Source organism: Bombina bombina, chromosome 1 (genome assembly GCF_027579735.1).
Source record: "Bombina bombina isolate aBomBom1 chromosome 1, aBomBom1.pri, whole genome shotgun sequence".
NCBI classification, from domain to species: Eukaryota; Metazoa; Chordata; class Amphibia; order Anura; family Bombinatoridae; genus Bombina; species Bombina bombina.
This window is the reverse complement of record NC_069499.1, coordinates 188455032-188474774: the sequence shown is the minus strand read 5'-3', so window position 1 is coordinate 188474774 and position 19743 is coordinate 188455032. Positions and strand designations below refer to the sequence as shown.

At 41.3% G+C, this 19743-nt stretch overlaps 1 protein-coding gene across 1 annotated transcript in view; it reads right to left on the bottom strand.

The window, feature by feature from the left end:
• Positions 1-19743, bottom strand: part of PAPLN (papilin, proteoglycan like sulfated glycoprotein) — a 517238-nt gene that overhangs the window by 438071 nt on the left and 59424 nt on the right. Inside the window, 1 exon segment of the mRNA XM_053697785.1 lies at positions 14751-14923. Within this exon segment, the coding sequence (XP_053553760.1) occupies positions 14751-14923 (173 nt within the window).

Here is a 19743-nt window from a genome sequence, read left to right as displayed (position 1 = left end):
CGGAACCTCTAGGAACTTGTCCATCTTACACAATTTTTCTGGAATGACCAGGTTGTCACAATCATCCAGAGTAGATAACACCTCCTTAAGCAGTGCGCGGAGATGCTCTAACTTAAATTTAAATGTCACAACATCAGGTTCTGCCTGTTGAGAAATTCTACCTGAATCTGAAATCTCCCCATCTGACAAAACCTCCCTCATGGCCCCTTCAGATTGGTGTGAGGGTATGACAGAGCAATTATCATCAGCGCCCTCCTGCTCTACAGTGTTTAAAACAGAGCAATCGCACTTTCTCTGAAATGCAGGCATTTTGGATAAAAAATTAGCTATTGAGTTATCCATTACAGTCGCCAATTGTTGCATAGTAACAAGCATTGGTGCGCCAGAAGTACTAGGAGTCTCCTGCGTGGCAAAACTGGTGTAGACACAGAGTGAGATGAAGTAGAACTATGTCTACTCCCTTCATCTGATGAATCATCTTGGGCAACTTTACTATCTGTGGCAGTACTGTCCTTACTTTGTTTGGATGCTATGGCACAATTATCACACAATTTTTAAGGGGGAGACACATTGGCTTCCATACATACAGAACATAGCTTATCTGAAGGTACAGACATGTTAAACAGGCTTAAACTTGTCAATAAAGTACAAAAACCGTTTTAAATCAAAACCGTTACTGTCTCTTTAAATTTTAAACAGGGCACACTTTATTACTGAATATGTGAAAAACAATGAAGGAATTGTTCAAATTTTACCAAAGTGTCTTAAAGCATTCAAAGCATTGCACCCCAAATATCAGATCTTTAACCCTTAAAATGAAGAAACCGGAGCCGGTTACAGTTTTAACCCCTCTACAGTCCCAGCTACAGCCTTTACTGCGACTTTACCAAACCCAGGGGGGAATACGATACCAAATGAAGCCTTCTAGGAACCTTTTCCACTACTTTCAGATCCACACACATGCAGCTGCATGTCCTGCTCTCAAAAGTAACTGCGCAGTAATGGCGCGAAAATGAGGCTCAGCCTACTACAGTGAAGGCCCTTCCTGACTGAAAAGGTGTCTAAACCAGTGCCTGACGTTAAAAAACGTTCCCCAAAGTTTATAAGTGTGAAATTCAAACTCAATCTGTATAAAATGCCCAAATAAAGCAATCGATCTTGCCCATAAAAGTGTCTACCAGTTTTATAGCCCATATTAAGCCCTTTATTCTGTTTGAGACTAAGAAAATGGCTTACCGGTCCCCATGAGGGGAAATGACAGCCTTCCAGCATTACACAGTCTTGTTAGAAATATGGCTAGTCATACCTTAAGCAGAAAAGTCTGCTAACTGTTTCCCCCAACTGAAGTTATTTCATCTCAACAGTCCTATGTGGAAACAGCAAACGATTGTAGTTACTGCTGCTAAAATCATATTCCTCTCACAAACAGAACTCTTCATCTTTTTCTGTTTCAGAGTAAATAGTACATACCAGCACTATTTTAAAATAACAAACTCTTGATAGTAGAATAAAAAACTACAACTAAACACCACATACTCTTGACCATCTCCGTGGAGATGTTGCCTGTGCAACGGCAAAGAGAATGACTGGGGTGGGCAGAGCCTAGGAGGGACTATATGGACAGCTTTTGCTGTACTCTTTGCCATTTCCTGTTGGGGAAGAGATATTCCCACAAGTTATGGATGACGCCGTGGACCGGACACACCAATGTTGGAGAAATGCAATTTATCATACATTTTATACTCTGCAGCTGGTATAACAAGTCATTGAAAATACATTAATATAAACACAATTTTACAGTGTACTGTCCCTTTAAAGATGGAAGAAGACAAATCGGATGGAAGAAGACGACAGCCCTAGAGGAGTGACACCTTGGGCTCACAGTTTCCCCACTAAGGAGCCGGTTTCAAGTTGGTGAGTAGAAACTTTGGGGTTTAGCGTTAGTGTATTTTTTTGGTGGGGTAGGGTTGTGCACAAAACTTTAAATTCTGGAGCAAAGTCTGGAACACTCCTTGTATTGAGAAAACAAATGGAGGATAGATTGAGCTCACCAAGTAGAGTCGTGTGCACGACTCAATAGCGCTGAGGGGCCAGTAAAAAACATAATTTATGCTTACCTGATAAATTCCTTTCTTCTGTAGTATGATCAGTCCACGGGTCATCATTACTTCTGGGATATTAACTCCTCCCCAACAGGAAGTGCAAGAGGATTCACCCAGCAGAGCTGCATATAGCTCCTCCCCTCTACGTCACTCCCAGTCATTCGACCAAGGACCAACGAGAAAGGAAAAGCCAAGGGTGAAGTGGTGACTGGAGTATAAATTAAAAAATATTTACCTGCCTTAAAACAGGGCGGGCCGTGGACTGATCACACTACAGAAGAAAGGAATTTATCAGGTAAGCATAAATTATGTTTTCTTCTGTTAAGTGTGATCAGTCCACGGGTCATCATTACTTCTGGGATACCAATACCAAAGCAAAAGTACACGGATGACGGGAGGGATAGGCAGGCTCTTTATACAGAAGGAACCACTGCCTGAAGAACCTTTCTCCCAAAAATAGCCTCCGGTGAAGCAAAAGTGTCAAATTTGTAAAATTTGGAAAAAGTATGAAGCGAAGACCAAGTTGCAGCCTTGCAAATCTGTTCAACAGAGGCCTCATTCTTAAAGGCCCAAGTAGAAGCCACAGCTCTAGTGGAATGAGCTGTAACCCTTTCAGGAGGCTGCTGTCCAGCAGTCTCATAAGCTAAACGAATTATGCTACGAAGCCAAAAAGAAAGAGAGGTAGCAGAAGCTTTTTGACCTCTCCTCTGCCCAGAGTAAACGACAAACAGAGAAGACGTTTGTCGAAATTCCTTAGTTGCCTGTAAGTAAAATTTTAGAGCACGGACTACATCCAGGTTGTGCAGTAGACGTTCCTTCTTCGAAGAAGGATTTGGGCATAAAGAAGGAACAACAATCTCTTGATTGATATTCCTGTTAGTAACTACCTTAGGTAAGAACCCAGGTTTAGTACGCAGAACTACCTTATCCGAATGAAAAATCAAATAAGGAGAATCACAATGTAAGGCTGATAACTCAGAGACTCTTCGAGCCGAGGAAATAGCCATTAAAAATAGAACTTTCCAAGATAACAACTTTATATCAATGGAATGAAGGGGTTCAAACGGAACGCCCTGTAAAACATTAAGAACAAGGTTTAAACTCCATGGTGGAGCAACCGTTTTAAACACAGGCTTAATCCTGGCCAAAGCCTGACAAAAAGCCTGGACGTCAGGAACTTCTGACAGACGTTTGTGTAACAGAATGGACAGAGCTGAGATCTGTCCCTTTAATGAACTAGCGGATAAACCCTTTTCTAAACCTTCTTGTAGAAAAGACAATATCCTAGGAATCCTAACCTTACTCCAAGAGTAACCTTTGGATTCACACCAATATAGGTATTTACGCCATATCTTATGGTAAATCTTTCTGGTAACAGGTTTCCTAGCCTGTATTAAGGTATCAATAACTGACTCAGAAAACCCACGTCTTGATAAAATCAAGCGTTCAATTTCCAAGCAGTCAGCTTCAGAGAAGTTAGACTTTGATGTTTGAAGGGACCCTGTATCAGAAGGTCCTGTTTCAGAGGTAGAGACCAAGGTGGACAGGATGACATGTCCACCAGATCTGCATACCAAGTCCTGCGTGGCCACGCAGGTGCTATTAGAATCACTGATGCTCTCTCTTGTTTGATTCTGGCAATCAATCGAGGAAGCATCGGGAAGGGTGGAAACACGTAAGCCATCCTGAAGTCCCAAGGTGCTGTCAGGGCATCTATCAGGACTGCTTCTGGATCCCTGGATCTGGACCCATAACGAGGAAGCTTGGCGTTCTGTCGAGACGCCATGAGATCTATCTCTGGTTTGCCCCAACGTCGAAGTATTTGGGCAAAGACCTCCGGATGAAGTTCCCACTCCCCCGGATGAAAAGTCTGACGACTTAAGAAATCCGCCTCCCAGTTCTCCACTCCCGGGATGTGGATTGCTGACAGGTGGCAAGAGTGAGACTCTGCCCAGCGAATTATCTTTGATACTTCCATCATAGCTAGGGAGCTTCGTGTCCCTCCCTGATGGTTGATGTAAGCTACAGTCGTGATGTTGTCCGACTGAAACCTGATGAAACTCCGCGTTGTCAACTGGGGCCAAGCCAGGAGGGCATTGAGAACTGCTCTCAATTCCAGAATGTTTATTGGCAGGAGACTCTCCTCCTGACTCCATTGTCCCTGAGCCTTCAGAGAATTCCAGACGGCACCCCAACCTAGAAGGCTGGCGTCTGTTGTTACAAATGTCCAGTCTGGTCTGCTGAATGGCATCCCCCTGGACAGATGTGGCCGAGAAAGCCACCAAAGAAGAGAATTTCTGGTCTCTTGATCCAGATTCAGAGAAGGAATGTTTATTGGCAGGAGACTCTACTATGTCCATTGCCGCTACCATTAAGCCGATTACCTCCATGCATTGAGCCACTGACGGGTGTTGAATGGAATAAAGGGTGCGGCAAGCACTTTGAAGTCTTGTTAACCTGTCCTCTGTCAGGTAAATCTTCATTTTTACAGAATCTATAAGAGTCCCCAGGAAGGGAACTCTTGTGAGTGGAACGAGTGAACTTTTCTTTTCGTTCACCTTCCATCCATGTGACCTTAGAAATGCCAGTACTAACTCTGTATGAGACTTGGCAGTTTGAAAGCTTGAAGCTTGAATCAGAATGTCGTCTAGGTATGGAGCTACCGAGATTCCCCGCGGTCTTAGTACCGCCAGAAGAGCACCCAGAACCTTTGTGAAGATTCTTGGAGCTGTAGCCAATCCGAATGGAAGAGCTACAAACTGGTAATGCCTGTCTAGGAAGGCAAACCTTAGGTACCGGTAATGATCTTTGTGAATCGGTATGTGAAGGTAAGCATCTTTTAAATCTACAGTGGTCATGTACTGACCCTCTTGGATCATAGGTAAAATTGTCCGAATAGTCTCCATCTTGAACGATGGAACTCTTAGGAACTTGTTTAGGATCTTTAAGTCCAGGATTGGTCTGAAAGTTCCCTCTTTTTCGGGAACCACAAACAGATTTGAGTAAAACCCCTGTCCCTGTTCCGATCGTGGAACTGGGTGGATTACTCCCATTAACAAGACCTCTTGTACGCAGCGTAGAAACGCCTCTTTCTTTGTCTGGATTGTTGACAACCTTGACAGATGAAATCTCTCTCTTGGAGGAGAGTATTTGAAGTCCAGAAGGTATCCCTGAGATATTATTTCTAGCGCCCAGGGATCCTGGACATCTCTTGCCCAAGCCTGGGCGAAGAGAGAAAGCCTGCCCCCCACTAGATCCGATCCCGGATCGGGGGCCCTCAATTCATGCCGTTTTAGGGGCAGCAGTAGGTTTCCTGGTCTGCTTGCCCTTGTTCCAGGACTGGTTAGGTTTCCAGCCTTGTCTGTAGCGAGCAACAGCTCCTTCCTGTTTTGGTGCAGAGGAAGTTGATGCTGCTCCTGCTTTGAAATTACGAAAGGAACGAAAATTAGACTGTCTAGTCTTAGTTTCGGCTTTGTCCTGAGGCAGGGCATGGCCTTTACCTCCTGTAATGTCAGCGATAATCTCTTTCAACCCGGGCCCGAATAAGGTCTGCCCTTTGAAAGGTATATTAAGCAATTTAGACTTAGAAGTAACATCAGCTGACCAGGATTTTAGCCACAGCGCCCTGCGTGCCTGAATGGCGAATCCTGAATTCTTCGCCGTAAGTTTAGTTAGATGTACTACGGCCTCCGAAATGAATGAATTAGCTAGTTTAAGGACTCTAAGCCTGTCCGTAATGTCGTCTAGAGTAGCTGAACTAATGTTCTCTTCCAGAGACTCAATCCAGAACGCCGCTGCAGCCGTGATCGGCGCAATGCATGCAAGGGGTTGCAATATAAAACCTTGTTGAACAAACATTTTCTTAAGGTAACCCTCTAATTTTTTATCCATTGGATCTGAAAAAGCACAGCTATCCTCCACCGGGATAGTGGTACGCTTAGCTAAAGTAGAAACTGCTCCCTCTACCTTAGGGACCGCTTGCCATAAGTCCCGTGTGGTGGCGTCTATTGGAAACATTTTTCTAAATATCGGAGGGGGTGAGAACGGCACACCGGGTCTATCCCACTCCTTAGAAACAATTTCAGTAATTCTCTTAGGTATAGGAAAAACCTCAGTACTCGTCGGTACCGCAAAATATTTATCCAACCTACACATTTTCTCTGGTATTGCAACTGTGTTACAATCATTCAGAGCCGCTAACACCTCCCCTAGTAATACACGGAGGTTTTCCAGTTTAAATTTAAAATTTGAAATATCTGAATCCAGTCTGTTTGGATCAGAACCGTCACCCACAGAATGAAGTTCTCCGTCCTCATGTTCTGCAACCTGTGACGCAGTATCTGACATGGCCCTAATATTATCAGCGCACTCTGTTCTCACCCCAGAGTGATCACGCTTACCTCTTAGTTCTGGTAATTTAGCCAAAACTTCAGTCATAACAGAAGCCATATCCTGTAATGTGATTTGTAATGGCCGGCCAGATGTACTCGGCGCTACAATATCACGCACCTCCCGAGCGGGAGATGCAGGTACTGGCACGTGAGGCGAGTTAGTCGGCATAACTCTCCCCTCGTTGTTTGGTGAAATTTGTTCAATTTGTACAGATTGACTTTTATTTAAAGTAGCATCAATACAGTTAGTACATAAATTTCTATTGGGCTCCACTTTGGCATTGCAACAAATGACACAGGTATCTTCCTCTGAATCAGACATGTTTAACACACTAGCAAATAAACTTGCAACTTAGAATACAATTCAATTAGAATAATATTAAAAACGTACTGTGCCTTTAAGAAGCACAGAAAATCTATGACAGTTGAAAATTAATAAATTGAAACAGTTATAGCCTCAATCCTTGTAAACAACACAACTTTAGCAAAGGTTTAATCCCAATAGCAAAGATAACAAATTCTGAAAGCAGGAAACAATTACAGAATAAACGTTTTTTATCACAGTCAACTATAATTCTCACAGCTCTGCTGAGAGAAATTACCTCCCTCAAAATAAGTTTGAAGACCCCTGAGCTCTGTAGAGATGAACTGGATCATGCAGGAAATACAATGAGCTGCTGACTGAAATAACTGATGCATAGAAAAGGCGCCAAAAAAACGGCCCTTCCCCCTCACACACAGCAGTGAGAGAGAACAGAAACTGTCAGAAAAAGATTAAGCAACTGCCAAGTGGAAAAATGGTGCCCAAACATTTATTCACTCAGTACCTCAGCAAATGAAAACGATTTTACATTCCAGCAAAAACGTTAAACATAATTTCTAGTTATTAAACAGCTTAATGTACTTCTTACAGTGTAATTCTAGTGAAGTACCATTCCCCAGAATACTGAAGTGTAAAGTATACATACATGACATTATATCGGTATGGCAGGATTTTCTCATCAATTCCATTGTCAGAAAATAAAAGCTGCTACATACCTCTATGCAGATTCATCTGCCCGCTGTCCCCTGATCTGAAGTTTACCTCTCCTCAGATGGCCGAGAAACAGCAATATGATCTTAACTACTCCGGCTAAAATCATAGCAAAAACTCTGGTAGATTCTTCTTCAAACTCTGCCAGAGAGGTAATAACACACTCCGGTGCTATTTTAAAATAACAAACTTTTGATTGAAGATATAAAACTAAGTATAATCACCATAGCCCTCTCACACCTCCTATCTAGTCGTTGGGTGCAAGAGAATGACTGGGAGTGACGTAGAGGGGAGGAGCTATATGCAGCTCTGCTGGGTGAATCCTCTTGCACTTCCTGTTGGGGAGGAGTTAATATCCCAGAAGTAATGATGACCCGTGGACTGATCACACTTAACAGAAGAAATGAAGCAAGAGGACAGATGAGCTCTGAGCAGAAATACATTTTTGATAATAAAACGTGCCAAAGTATAAAGAAGCCTTTCTATGTATAGAAAAAACAGAATTTATGTTTACCTGATAAATTTCTTTCTCCAACGGTGTGTCCGGTCCACGGCGTCATCCTTACTTGTGGGATATTCTCTTCCCCAACAGGAAATGGCAAAGAGCCCAGCAAAGCTGGTCACATGATCCCTCCTAGGCTCCGCCTACCCCAGTCATTCGACCGACGTTAAGGAGGAATATTTGCATAGGAGAAACCATATGGTACCGTGGTGACTGTAGTTAAAGAAAATAAAATATCAGACCTGATTAAAAAAACCAGGGCGGGCCGTGGACCGGACACACCGTTGGAGAAAGAAATTTATCAGGTAAACATAAATTCTGTTTTCTCCAACATAGGTGTGTCCGGTCCACGGCGTCATCCTTACTTGTGGGAACCAATACCAAAGCTTTAGGACACGGATGAAGGGAGGGAGCAAATCAGGTCACCTAAATGGAAGGCACCACGGCTTGCAAAACCTTTCTCCCAAAAATAGCCTCAGAAGAAGCAAAAGTATCAAACTTGTAAAATTTGGTAAAAGTGTGCAGTGAAGACCAAGTCGCTGCCCTACATATCTGATCAACAGAAGCCTCGTTCTTGAAGGCCCATGTGGAAGCCACAGCCCTAGTGGAATGAGCTGTGATTCTTTCGGGAGGCTGCCGTCCGGCAGTCTCGTAAGCCAATCTGATGATGCTTTTAATCCAAAAAGAGAGAGAGGTAGAAGTTGCTTTTTGACCTCTCCTTTTACCTGAATAAACAACAAACAAGGAAGATGTTTGTCTAAAATCCTTTGTAGCATCTAAATAGAATTTTAGAGCGCGAACAACATCCAAATTGTGCAACAAACGTTCCTTCTTTGAAACTGGCTTTGGACACAGAGAAGGTACGATAATCTCCTGGTTAATGTTTTTGTTAGAAACAACTTTTGGAAGAAAACCAGGTTTAGTACGTAAAACCACCTTATCTGCATGGAACACCAGATAAGGAGGAGAACACTGCAGAGCAGATAATTCTGAGACTCTTCTAGCAGAAGAAATCGCAACTAAAAACAAAACTTTCCAAGATAATAACTTAATATCAACGGAATGTAAGGGTTCAAACGGAACCCCCTGAAGAACTGAAAGAACTAAATTGAGACTCCAAGGAGGAGTCAAAGGTTTGTAAACAGGCTTGATTCTAACCAGAGCCTGAACAAAGGCTTGAACATCTGGCACAGCTGCCAGCTTTTTGTGAAGTAATACCGACAAGGCAGAAATCTGTCCCTTCAGGGAACTAGCAGATAATCCTTTGTCCAATCCTTCTTGAAGGAAGGATAGAATCCTAGGAATCTTAACCTTGTCCCAAGGGAATCCTTTAGATTCACACCAACAGATATATTTTTTCCAAATTTTGTGGTAAATCTTTCTAGTCACAGGCTTTCTGGCCTGAACAAGAGTATCGATAACAGAATCTGAGAATCCTCGCTTCGATAAAATCAAGCGTTCAATCTCCAAGCAGTCAGCTGGAGTGAAACCAGATTCGGATGTTCGAACGGACCCTGAACCAGAAGGTCTCGTCTCAAAGGTAGCTTCCAAGGTGGAGCCGATGACATATTCACCAGATCTGCATACCAAGTCCTGCGTGGCCACGCAGGAGCTATCAAGATCACCGACGCCCTCTCCTGCTTGATCCTGGCTATCAGCCTGGGGATGAGAGGAAATGGCGGGAACACATAAGCTAGTTTGAAGGTCCAAGGTGCTACTAGTGCATCCACTAGAGCCGCCTTGGGATCCCTGGATCTGGCCCCGTAGCAAGGAACTTTGAAGTTCTGACGAGAGGCCATCAGATCCATGTCTGGAATGCCCCACAGGTGAGTGACTTGGGCAAAGATTTCCGGATGGAGTTCCCACTCCCCCGGATGCAATGTCTGCCGACTCAGAAAATCCGCTTCCCAATTTTCCACTCCTGGGATGTGGATAGCAGACAGGTGGCAGGAGTGAGACTCCGCCCAAAGAATAATTTTGGTTACTTCTTCCATCGCTAGGGAACTTCTTGTTCCCCCCTGATGGTTGATGTACGCAACAGTCGTCATGTTGTCTGATTGAAACCGTATGAACCTGGTCCTCGCAAGCTGGGGCCAGGCCTGGAGAGCATTGAATATCGCTCTCAGTTCCAGAATATTTATCGGTAGAAGAGATTCTTCCCGAGACCAAAGACCCTGAGCTTTCAGGGATCCCCAGACCGCGCCCCAGCCTATCAGACTGGCGTCGGTCGTGACAATGACCCACTCTGGTCTGTGGAACATCATCCCTTGAGACAGATTGTCCAGGGACAGCCACCAACGGAGTGAGTCTCTGGTCCTCTGATTTACTTGTATCTTCGGAGACAAGTCTGTATAGTCCCCATTCCACTGACTGAGCATGCACAGTTGTAATGGTCTTAGATGAATGCGCGCAAAAGGAACTATGTCCATCGCCGCCACCATCAAACCGATCACTTCCATGCACTGAGCTATGGAAGGAAGAGGAACGGAATGAAGTATCCGACAAGAGTCCAGAAGCTTTGTTTTTCTGGCCTCTGTTAGAAAGATCCTCATTTCTAAGGAGTCTATAATTGTTCCCAAGAAGGGAACCCTTGTTGACGGGGATAGAGAACTCTTTTCCACGTTCACTTTCCAGCCGTGAGATCTGAGAAAGGCCAGGACAATGTCCGTGTGAGCCTTTGCTTGAGGAAGGGACGACGCTTGAATCAGAATGTCGTCCAGGTAAGGTACTACTGCAATGCCCCTTGGTCTTAGCACCGCTAGAAGGGACCCTAGTACCTTTGTGAAAATCCTTGGAGCAGTGGCTAATCCGAAAGGAAGCGCCATGAACTGGTAATGTTTGTCCAGGAATGCAAACCTTAGGAACCGATGATGTTCCTTGTGGATAGGAATATGTAGATACGCATCCTTTAAATCCACCGTGGTCATGAATTGACCTTCCTGGATGGAAGGAAGGATAGTTCGAATGGTTTCCATCTTGAACGATGGGACCTTGAGAAATTTGTTTAAGATCTTGAGATCTAGGATTGGTCTGAACGTTCCCTCTTTTTTGGGAACTATGAACAGATTGGAGTAGAACCCCATCCCTTGTTCTCTTAATGGAACAGGATGAATCACTCCCATTTTTAACAGGTCTTCTACACAATGTAAGAACGCCTGTCTTTTTATGTGGTCTGAAGACAACTGCGACCTGTGGAACCTCCCCCTTGGGGGAAGTCCCTTGAATTCCAGAAGATAACCCTGGGAGACTATTTCTAGCGCCCAAGGATCCAGAACATCTCTTGCCCAAGCCTGAGCGAAGAGAGAGAGTCTGCCCCCCACCAGATCCGGTCCCGGATCGGGGGCCAATATTTCATGCTGTCTTGGTAGCAGTGGCAGGTTTCTTGGCCTGCTTTCCCTTGTTCCAGCCTTGCATTGGTCTCCAAGCTGGCTTGGCCTGAGAAGTATTACCCTCTTGCTTAGAGGACGTAGCACCTTGGGCTGGTCCGTTTTTACGAAAGGGACGAAAATTAGGTCTATTTTTTGCCTTGAAAGGCCGATCCTGAGGAAGGGCGTGGCCCTTACCCCCAGTGATATCAGAGATAATCTCTTTCAAGTCAGGACCAAACAACGTTTTCCCCTTGAAAGGAATGTTTAGTAGCTTGTTCTTGGAAGACGCATCAGCCGACCAAGATTTCAACCAAAGCGCTCTGCGCGCCACAATAGCAAACCCAGAGTTCTTAGCCGCTAACTTAGCCAATTGCAAAGAGGCGTCTAGAGTGAAAGAATTAGCCAATTTGAGAGCATTGATTCTGTCCATAATCTCCTCATAAGGAGGAGAGTCACTATCGAGCACCTTAAGCAGTTCATCAAACCAGAAATATGCGGCAGTAGTGACAGGGACAATGCAAGAAATGGGTTGTAGAAGGTAACCCTGCTGAACAAACATCTTTTTAAGTAAACCTTCTAATTTTTTATCCATAGGATCTTTGAAAGCACAACTATCCTCTATTGGAATAGTGGTGCGTTTGTTTAAAGTAGAAACCGCTCCCTCGACCTTGGGGACTGACTGCCATAAGTCCTTTCTGGGGTCGACCATAGGAAACAATTTTTTAAATATGGGGGGAGGGACGAAAGGAATACCGGGCCTTTCCCATTCTTTATTAACAATGTCCGCCACCCGCTTGGGTATAGGAAAAGCTTCTGGGAGCCCCGGCACCTCTAGGAACTTGTCCATTTTACATAGTTTCTCTGGGATGACTAAATTTTCACAATCATCCAGAGTGGATAATACCTCCTTAAGCAAAATGCGGAGATGTTCCAATTTAAATTTAAATGTAATCACATCAGATTCAGCCTGCTGAGAAATGTTCCCTAAATCAGTAATTTCTCCCTCAGACAAAACCTCCCTGGCCCCCTCAGATTGGGTTAGGGGCCCTTCAGAGATATTAATATCAGCGTCGTCATGCTCTTCAGTAACTAAAACAGAGCAGCCACGCTTACGCTGACAAGGGTTCATTTTGGCTAAAATGTTTTTGACAGAATTATCCATTACAGCCGTTAATTGTTGCATAGTAAGGAGTATTGGCGCGCTAGATGTACTAGGGGCCTCCTGAGTGGGCAAGACTCGTGTAGACGAAGGAGGGAATGATGCAGTACCATGCTTACTCCCCTCACTTGAGGAATCATCTTGGGCATCATTGTCATTATCACATAAATCACATTTATTTAAATGAATAGGAATTCTGGCTTCCCCACATTCAGAACACAGTCTATCTGGTAGTTCAGACATGTTAAACAGGCATAAACTTGATCAGAAAGTACAAAAAACGTTTTAAAATAAAACCGTTACTGTCACTTTAAATTTTAAACTGAACACACTTTATTACTGCAATTGCGAAAAAACATGAAGGAATTGTTCAAAATTCACCAAATTTTCACCACAGCGTCTTAAAGCCTTGAAGATATTGCACACCAATTTTGGAAGCTTTAACCCTTAAAATAACGGAACCGGAGCCGTTTTAAGCTTTAAACCCCTTTACAGTCCCTGGTATCTGCTTTGCTGAGACCCAACCAAACCCAAAGGGGAATACGATACCAAATGACGCCTTCAGAAGTCTTTTCTAAGTATCAGAGCTCCTCTCACATGCGACTGCATGCCATGCCTCTCAAAAACAAGTGCGCAACACCGGCGCGAAAATGAGACTCTGCCTATGCTTGGGGAAAGCCCCTAAAGAATAAGGTGTCTAAAACAGTGCCTGCCGATATTATTATATCAAAATACCCAGATAAAATGATTCCTCAAGGCTAAATATGTGTTAATAATCAATCGATTTAGCCCAGAAAAAGTCTACAGTTTAAATAAGCCCTTGTGAAGCCCTTATTTACAATCGTAATAAACATGGCTTACCGGATCCCATAGGGAAAATGACAGCTTCCAGCATTACATCGTCTTGTTAGAATGTGTCATACCTCAAGCAGCAAGAGACTGCAAACTGTTCCCCCAACTGAAGTTAATTGCTCTCAACAGTCCTGTGTGGAACAGCCATGGATTTTAGTTACGGTTGCTAAAATCATTTTCCTCATACAAACAGAATTCTTCATCTCTTTTCTGTTTCTGAGTAAATAGTACGTACCAGCACTATTTGAAAATAACAAACTCTTGATTGAATAATGAAAAACTACAGTTAAACACTAAAAAACTCTAAGCCATCTCCGTGGAGATGTTGCCTGTACAACGGCAAAGAGAATGACTGGGGTAGGCGGAGCCTAGGAGGGATCATGTGACCAGCTTTGCTGGGCTCTTTGCCATTTCCTGTTGGGGAAGAGAATATCCCACAAGTAAGGATGACGCCGTGGACCGGACACACCTATGTTGGAGAAATCACAAGGATATCAGCACAAATATGCAGATATTATAAATACAAAGTTTTTCTTTTTCTTATTAAATAAAAAACATTTCAATGGGAGGATTTTAAAGCCCAAATAAAATGTCTCCCATAAACTGCTAGAGTGTATGAATAAAGTCTAGAGTCTCATTGGGTGCCCTGCCTATGAAGTACATAAAATGCATCGACTCTACCACGGTTAAGAGCTGCAGAAATAGACTGCTTCAAGCAGAGAGCCCATTCAGTGCTGTGTACGTATGTATATTGACGACCTAATAGGAAGAGGTTAAGGGAACGTTCCCTGCGACACCTGTAGCAGGTGATAAAATTAGTTTCATTTTTTGAATGTTGCAAAACATTCGCCATTCCTACTCATGGACTCTCACCACCTTATGAAAGAAATAAACAATATGCAGACTAAGGTTTCTAAGGCAATTAATACATCACCTCATATCACTGATTTATTAGATAGATACTAGATAGACAGGCAGATATACAGATAGATAGATACCTTATGGAATTGATTATTTTTGCATAGGTGACATATAGAAAAAAAACAAATCCTAGCCACCAGTGAATGCAATATTTTTGAAACTGTAAACTCGTTAAGTGAAGACAGGGGAATGTTATGTCACAAATGTAATGATCTCACATGACCTGAAAATTGAAGCACTATAGATCTCAATTAACATCCCATTAGATCTCTTGTCACACATACTTTAACTGAATGTTTATTTCATTGAACAAAAAATATTATGATTGTAGTGTATAAGCAGACTTTAAAACCTTCTATAATGTACATTTAACCACAATGTAGTAAATAAGTTCCAGTATATAATTAGAAGAATTTACAAACCTCAATAACAAGAGGTTCGGTTGTGGGTCCTCTTGCTGTCAAAGCCTCAGGTGCTAGATCTCCCTCCGCACCTCGAAAATAATGTACAACAGTGCTGGCAATGTGCAGAGCCTGTGTGTGCTCAATGGTCCAATAACCATTTAAATAATATTCTCCTCGAACATTCTTAATGGCTACAAATGAGAAAAATATTTTAAATAAATTTAAAAAATTAATAATAAAATATTAACTTTAATATGCAAAGCATTAAACTATATGGCTAGTGTAAAGTTAAAAGTTATCCTGTCTTATACAAGGTTTATAAAACAGTCGGTTTTACAATGAAAATTTTGTAAGGCATAACCCTTCCTCCATTTTCCTTCAACATCCAAAAACATGGTAATACATAAAAGATAATTAGCTCCTTAGAGTGTGCAGATTAATAACTATAATAAGATGGTTTGCCTAACTTAGGGCCAGACAAGTGGCACGCTATATTTATTTTTTTTGCTTCAGTGCTAACCGCCAAAGTAAAAAATAGCGCAGCTGGATTAGTACGCTAATTTTATTTATCGCTCGCTTGCTAAGCTGAAACTGCAATTGATCAACTGCGCTAAAGCCGAAGGTATGTTAGGAATACTTTATATTCCTATATTCTTCTCTAGAAAAAAAAAAATATTTTTATTTTTTTAAATATAAATGTCTACATATATAGCCAAATATTTTTTGTAAATTATATATCTACACCTATATATCTATATAAATATATATATATATATTTATAAAGAAATATATATTTAAAAATACAAATAACCTTTTTTCTAAATGAAGAACATATTAATTTAAAGTATTTTTATTAAAAACACACTGAAACATATTAACATTTTTTCAAATGTATTTGTCTGGGAAGGGCTTAAAAGTGTATATATGTGTATGCATATATATGTATATGTATGTATGTATATATATATATATATATATATAATTATATATAATTATATATATATATATATATACTGTATATATATATATATATATATATATATATATATAAACAAATTCCAGGCAGACACTCTCTGGATTTCAATATAATCACACCTTTATTGTGACGGAAGGGGTGTTTAATTCTGAAACGTCACGATAAAGGTGCGATTATATTAAAAGTGCCTGCCTGGACTTTTTACTGTGGATATTTTTGCTGGCACCTTGGTATTTAAAATTGAAAATGAGAGTGCCTTTCTGTGGATATACTGTATATACAGTATATATATATATATATATATATATATATATATATATATATATATACAGTAAATATATATACACATAAACACAGTCCTTTCCAGTCAAAATTTTTCTCATATACCATATCCCTTTATAATCCTTTTAAAACCTTATTAACAATAATACAATTATATTCTTTATTAAATAGTGAGTACATGAGTGCTATACTTTATCTTAATATGTTTTTGATGCGTTTTGTGAATTTTTGTTTTTTAACCCTTACTTTAGGGGGCTGATTTACTAAGCAGCATATGCTGCTCATTCTGGATCAGGAGTTTAGAAGCAGCTGTCCTTATCCCGTCCGCCAATCGGGATGATTGACACCCCCTGCTAGCAACTGATTGGCCACAAATGTGCAGGGGGCGGCATTGCACAAGCATTTTGCAAGAAATGCTTGTGCAATGATAAATGCCGACAACGTATGCTGTCGGCATTTATCGATGTCGGGCGGACATGATTTGCTACAGCGAATCATGTCTGCCCCCCATATAATAAATCGTCCCTTAAGTCTGAAGTCGCCCTAAATATTATAGCACGGTTTCGGCTTGTACTTGAGCACAACTTATAACTTTTAACTTGTAATATGAGTGCTATTTAGTGCGGTTGTAATCTCCGTTGAATGTAAAGGTTGAGTTAGATCAATGTTAGCACAGTCTATTGATATAGCTTACTGCATCTCGTTCTATCATTAGTGCATCACTTATAATCTGGCCCTTAATCTACACCTATGCCAGACAAGTTTGCCAGACAAGTTTGTTTAGTTAATTTTCTTCATTGTTTTAAACAATACATGCATATAATTATGAATTATTATATTATATTATATTTTATATATATATATATATATACACACACACATAAATATACATAAATAATATTTCAGTATTTAAAATATTAAATGTACATATTTATGAGAATTTCCTATAATTGTTTTAATATGTGTATGTTTTTCATGCTTTATATTTCACATTTTGAAATAATAGTCACAAAGGGTATTTTTACACCTTTCAAAAATTATAGTAATAAACTGCTGTGTGTGACAAGCTCAAAGGAAGTTTGTCATATGTAGCCTTCCTCTGCCAGAATTTGGCAAAGCAAAATTAAAATCCAACAGCTTTTAAACTGTTGGATAGTGTTATTTTTATTAAAAAAAAGTAACACCACCAATGGACATTTGGCCAAATAGTTGTTTAAGGGTTATAGACAAAAAACACAACTTAAAACCCAAGCTTACCAACTGATTATTTATAACGCCCCTTCTTTTCCAAAATATGAAAATTATGGTAATTATGATTTAATTTCCATAATTTAGGAATGGATGGTGTTCCCTGTGGATAGGGTTGTGCAGTTAGGCATCCTTTAGGTCTATAGTAGACATGAACTGATCCTGTGGATTAAGGGTAAAATTGTTCAAATGGTTTCCATCTTGAAAGTGGGAACTCTGACAAACTTGTTGAAAGTTTTTAAATCTAAAATGGGTCTGAAAGTCCCTTTTTCCTTTGGGACAATGAACAGATTGGAGTAAAACCCTTGACCCAGTTGAGACACAGGTACTGGGATGATTACTCCCATATCCTCTAAATCCTGAACACATTGCAGAAAAGCAGTCACATTTCCATGTGTTTTGGGGACATAAGACAAATGAAATCATCCTTGAAGAGGCCTGGAGCAAAAGCCTACCTTTTAACCCTGGGATATGATGTTTTGAACCCAGAGGTCCTGGACTGACTGGGCAGGCCTTCTGAAAAAGACCCAGTCTACCCCCTACCAGAAGAGATTCTGGTCTGGGGAAACACCTTTATGCAGATTTTGAATTAGTGTTGGACTTCTTAGACTGATTGTTCTTTGCCCATGAAGATAAAGGACAAAAGGAACTAAACCGATTACCTGGTCTGTTCTTTTCCTTGGATTTCTTGTGCGAAAGAAGAAAAGCTCATTTTCCATCAGTAACAGTCTTAATAATTCAGTCTAATTCAGAACCAAATAGAATCTTCCCTTGAAAGGAGAGATATCAGTGCTGACCATGATTTTTAACCTTCTTGCATTAACTGCCATAGATATAAAGTATTCTTGACATCAGTCTTGATGATGCCCATTACTGTGTCACATATAAAGACGTTAGCAATTTTAAGGGCTTTAATGCAATTTTTGAGATCATCAGACATCAGTAGAGGATTTGTCAGAGACCATTTTGGATAGTGAATTACACAAGAGGGCCCCTGCTGCGGCCACACCGGTGATAGGCATTGCTGGTTTAAGCAGAAGACTCCATTTTGCGGTCTATTGGATCCCTGAAAGAGGTGCTATCCTCTAATGGGGATGGCACTGCATTTGGCAAGACTGGAAATAGTTCCATCAACCTTAGGTATGGTTTCCCATAATTCCACGTTCTTCTTGGGAACCAGGTATATTATCTTACATCTAAAAAAAGCAGCTAAAGGAATACCAGTTTTTTTTCCATTCTTTGGCTATTTAATCAGAAATCAAATCTGAAATCTGAAATACCTCTGGAACTTTAGAAAGGAGCTTTGAAAACAACATTTAACTGATTTACATGCTTGTTTTCAGCAGGTTTTTCTTCAGAAATACCCAGACTTCTCAGTACTTCGAGCAATAAGGTGTGAATATGTTCCATCTTAAATCTGTAAGCACTGTTATCCAGGGTCAGGTTCACCCGAAGATACTTCCCCATCTGAACTGGATGATTTTGAGTCCTCAGAGTCAGTGCTCTGAAGCAGGATGGGAATTTGAGGTCGAGGGGAAGGAGTTTACATTAAAAGAATGAGGTAAATCCACAGATTTGCGTTTACGCTTACTTGGCTTGTGGATAGTTGCTAAGATATTCTGCCATAGGTCTGTGTAAATTACCTTTAAACTCAGTAGTAAAGTCAATAGAAGCTCCCTAAGTAATATAAACAAGACATAATTCCTTAGAGGAAGAACAGGTATGACTTGCATGCATACATTGAGGTACACAACTATTACAAAGTTGATTAACCTGGTACACTGGAACAGATTTGCAAAATATGTAGAGGGAGAGGCATCTGTAGGAGCCACTTCCATAGTGCTAGACATTGATTCATTTGAGACAGATTCAATGGGTTCCTAATTGTGCAAAACTCAAACTATGGCCGAGTATGAAATTAACAGGCATAGAGTGATAAAAAGGTAGAAGAAAAGGTAGAGAGCCCTCTGCACTAGCCAGTTTAACACCCCGACACCTGCGAAGCACTAATAGGGTAAGCTAATTCCTAAGCCCTAAGATAACTTTCCTAAGAAAGTGACTCCCTGTGTGGGTACTCACCAACTCCAGACAAAGGATGCAGTTATCATCAGGATTCTGGAGTATAAAGACTGAAATGATGCTCCCAAGGCCTTTTCCTCCCCAACTGCAGCTCCAGATGAGGTAAACACCTCTAAGAGGAGGGGACAGGCTACAGCAGAACTAACTGTCTCTAAGAGAACCGCTGACTGCACAGAGCAATCAGCAGTTTTCTTAAAGGGCCATACACACTTTCTCTAAAGTTGCTGAAAAAGGGGTCCCAGGGCAGTGTCAAAAAGGGGTGTCAGCAGTCTTAGAGTGCCCTCTTAAGTGATGTAGGGCAAATAAGGACCTGATGTGTGCTAAAAAGTGTGTCAGTGGGAGGACAGGCTAAGTCCCTTGGCTATGTTGTGCCTTTGTCAGAGTACCTTCTAATATCCTCTGGGCTGTGTGTGTGCTCTAGTAAGT